Below are 2,387 nucleotides of genomic sequence, written 5' to 3' on the forward strand. Positions count from 1 at the left end.
CTTTTTTTTTTTTTTGTATAAATTATCTTGGTTGTGGTGTCTCTTTGTGACAATAGAAAATCGACTATCACAAATGGGCAATCTGACCAATACCTTATTCTTTATGATTCACCTACTCACTTCTCTGTTTTTGACTGTTAAGTTTTTTTTTTGCTTTTTTTTTTTTTTTTTTTTTTTTTTGACACAGGGTCCCAGTCTTTAGCCCAGGCTAGCCTGTTGTCTCAGGCTGGCCTGAAAATAGTGACAATCCCCCTGCTTCAGCCTCCAGAGTTGCTGGGATTGCAGGTGTAAGCCCCTATGCTAGCACTGAGTGCTGACCCCCCCCTTTCCACAAAGCCGCTGTGGGCGCTTCTCGGCCTCAGTTTCTCTACCTGTGAACCAAGGAGCCTGCCTCTCAGGGCCAGATGGATTGGGAACGGATGCATAGGATTTCGCACAATTTCTTAGTGCTGTCTAGCGCTCTCAGAACCTTCTCGTACGCTGGTAGTTAGTGTGCTAGTTAGGGTCACACGGGAGGCATGGTTGGTTCAGTTCAAGAGTAGGAAAGGCCATTCCGTTGACTTTGCTGGAGCTGTGGACCAGACAGAGATCAGAAACTGATCACGTGGGGTGGGGTGGCACCAGGGAGCCACCGGCTTACGGATCCCCACTGCAGCCTTACAGCCTCCTCCCCAAGCCAGCATGAGTGCCGAGCTGGAGCTGCTGTGGCCGGTGTCGGGATTATTGCTACTGTTGTTGGGGGCCACAGCCTGGCTGTGTGTCCACTGCTCCCGCCCAGGTAAGTGTCCCACGGGCAGGGAGTGATGGGCGGGCTCTGCTCTGTGGTCGGACCTGGCTGTGATGGGCTGGGCGGGTCAGGAGGATGACCACCCAGGACCAGCTAGTGGCCCCTAGATGACCCTGAGGACAGTGGGTGTAGTGGACGCTGGATCTGTTGGTTCACGGGGGTCACTCGGGCCAGGAACCTGCGATGGACGAGAGAAGGGAAGCTGGGCTACCTGTGGCCCCTTCTACCTCAAGTTATCCTCAACCCACAAAAGGGACTGAGTCCCTTTCCTTCCCTCCCCCCTGCCTACCGCCTGCTCCAGCCTCCTCTCTCCCTCCCTCCCTCCCTCCTTTCTCTCCAGCCTTCCTTTTCTTCCTTGTAATCCTTTCTCTTTCAGACTGTCTCACACTGTAGCCCAGGCTAGCCTCAAATGTTCCTCTGGCCTCAGCCTCCTGAGCGCTGGGATCACAGGCTTTTGTCACCACACCCAGCTGACAAGAGCTCTCCCAGTGACAGGCAGCTGGAATGGACTTGCCAAGGGCCTGGTGGAGTTATGAAGAGGGGGATCCCAGACTTCAACCCTCCCCCGCTACACCCCCTGAGTTCAGGAACATTAGCTGTGCCGTTTCTGTTCTTGCAGGAGTGAAGAGAAATGAGAAAATCTATGAGCAGAGGAACCGGTGAGTTGCCCCAGCTTGGTGTATTTGAGCACCCTGGGGTGGGGGAACCCCTTGGGAGCCCAGTCCCTGCCCTCACGCATTCCTGCTCCATGGCAGCCTCTAAATGGAGGGAAGAAAGGGTCCAGGAGCTATCTGAGGGAAAGCGGCATCACAGGGAGCCATAGCGGGGCAAATACCTGTGCTCCGGGCAAAGCAAAAGCAGAATCTAAAACCATACTTAAGGGAGGCTGGGCACCTCCCATCCCTGCAGATATTCCAGAACCTGCCTGGGCCACAGAGGGAGTTCAAGGCCAGCCTGGCAATTCAGTGAGACCTTGCTCAAAATTTAAAAAGTAGGGGCTCCAAGTGACTGCCACCAAAGCCTGATGACCTGAGTTTGAACCCCCAGGGTCCCACAGATTTTCCTGCCAAAATATTTCCTCTGGCCCCCATGTGCCTACTACATCACCACACACATGTAAATAATAAATACACATAAAATAAACTTTTTTTTTAAACTAAAAAGCAAAGCTGGAGAGATGGCTCAGGGTTAAAAGCAGTGGCTGCTCTTCCAAAGAATTTGGATTTGAGCCCCAGAACCCACGTAATGGCTCAAGACAGCCTTTAATTCAGTTTCCAGGAGATCCGATGTCCTCTTCTGATCTCCTCAGGCACCAGGCATACATACATATAGTAGGCAGACATATATACGTGGGCAAAATACCCATACACATTTAAAAAATAATAATGTTAAAGTGGGAGGGAGGCTGTGACTCAGTCATAGAGCATGCGCCTAGAATCCCCCAGTGAGGGGCTGGGGGAATGTGTGTGGCGCTTGCTGATTATGCTCAGGGTTGTGAGTTCAATGCCTGACATAAAAGAAGGGCTAATCAGGCCTGCAGCCATATGACAGAGAGAGAGAGAGAGAGAGAGAGAGAGAGAGAGAGAGAGAGAGAGAGAGA

The 2,387-nt window shown here is 51.9% G+C and overlaps 1 protein-coding gene across 1 annotated transcript in view; it reads left to right on the forward strand.

The window, feature by feature from the left end:
* Window positions 1-2,387, forward strand: part of Lat2 (linker for activation of T cells family member 2) — a 15,440-nt gene that overhangs the window by 5,128 nt on the left and 7,925 nt on the right. The window contains exons 2-3 of the mRNA XM_021187165.2: window positions 656-778; window positions 1,407-1,446. Coding sequence (XP_021042824.1) covers window positions 682-778; window positions 1,407-1,446 — 137 coding nt within the window. The 5' untranslated portion in view covers window positions 656-681. The remainder of the gene's footprint in view (window positions 1-655; window positions 779-1,406; window positions 1,447-2,387) is intronic.

The sequence above is a fragment of the Mus pahari genome, chromosome 23, assembly GCF_900095145.1.
Source record: "Mus pahari chromosome 23, PAHARI_EIJ_v1.1, whole genome shotgun sequence".
NCBI classification, from domain to species: domain Eukaryota; kingdom Metazoa; phylum Chordata; class Mammalia; order Rodentia; family Muridae; genus Mus; species Mus pahari.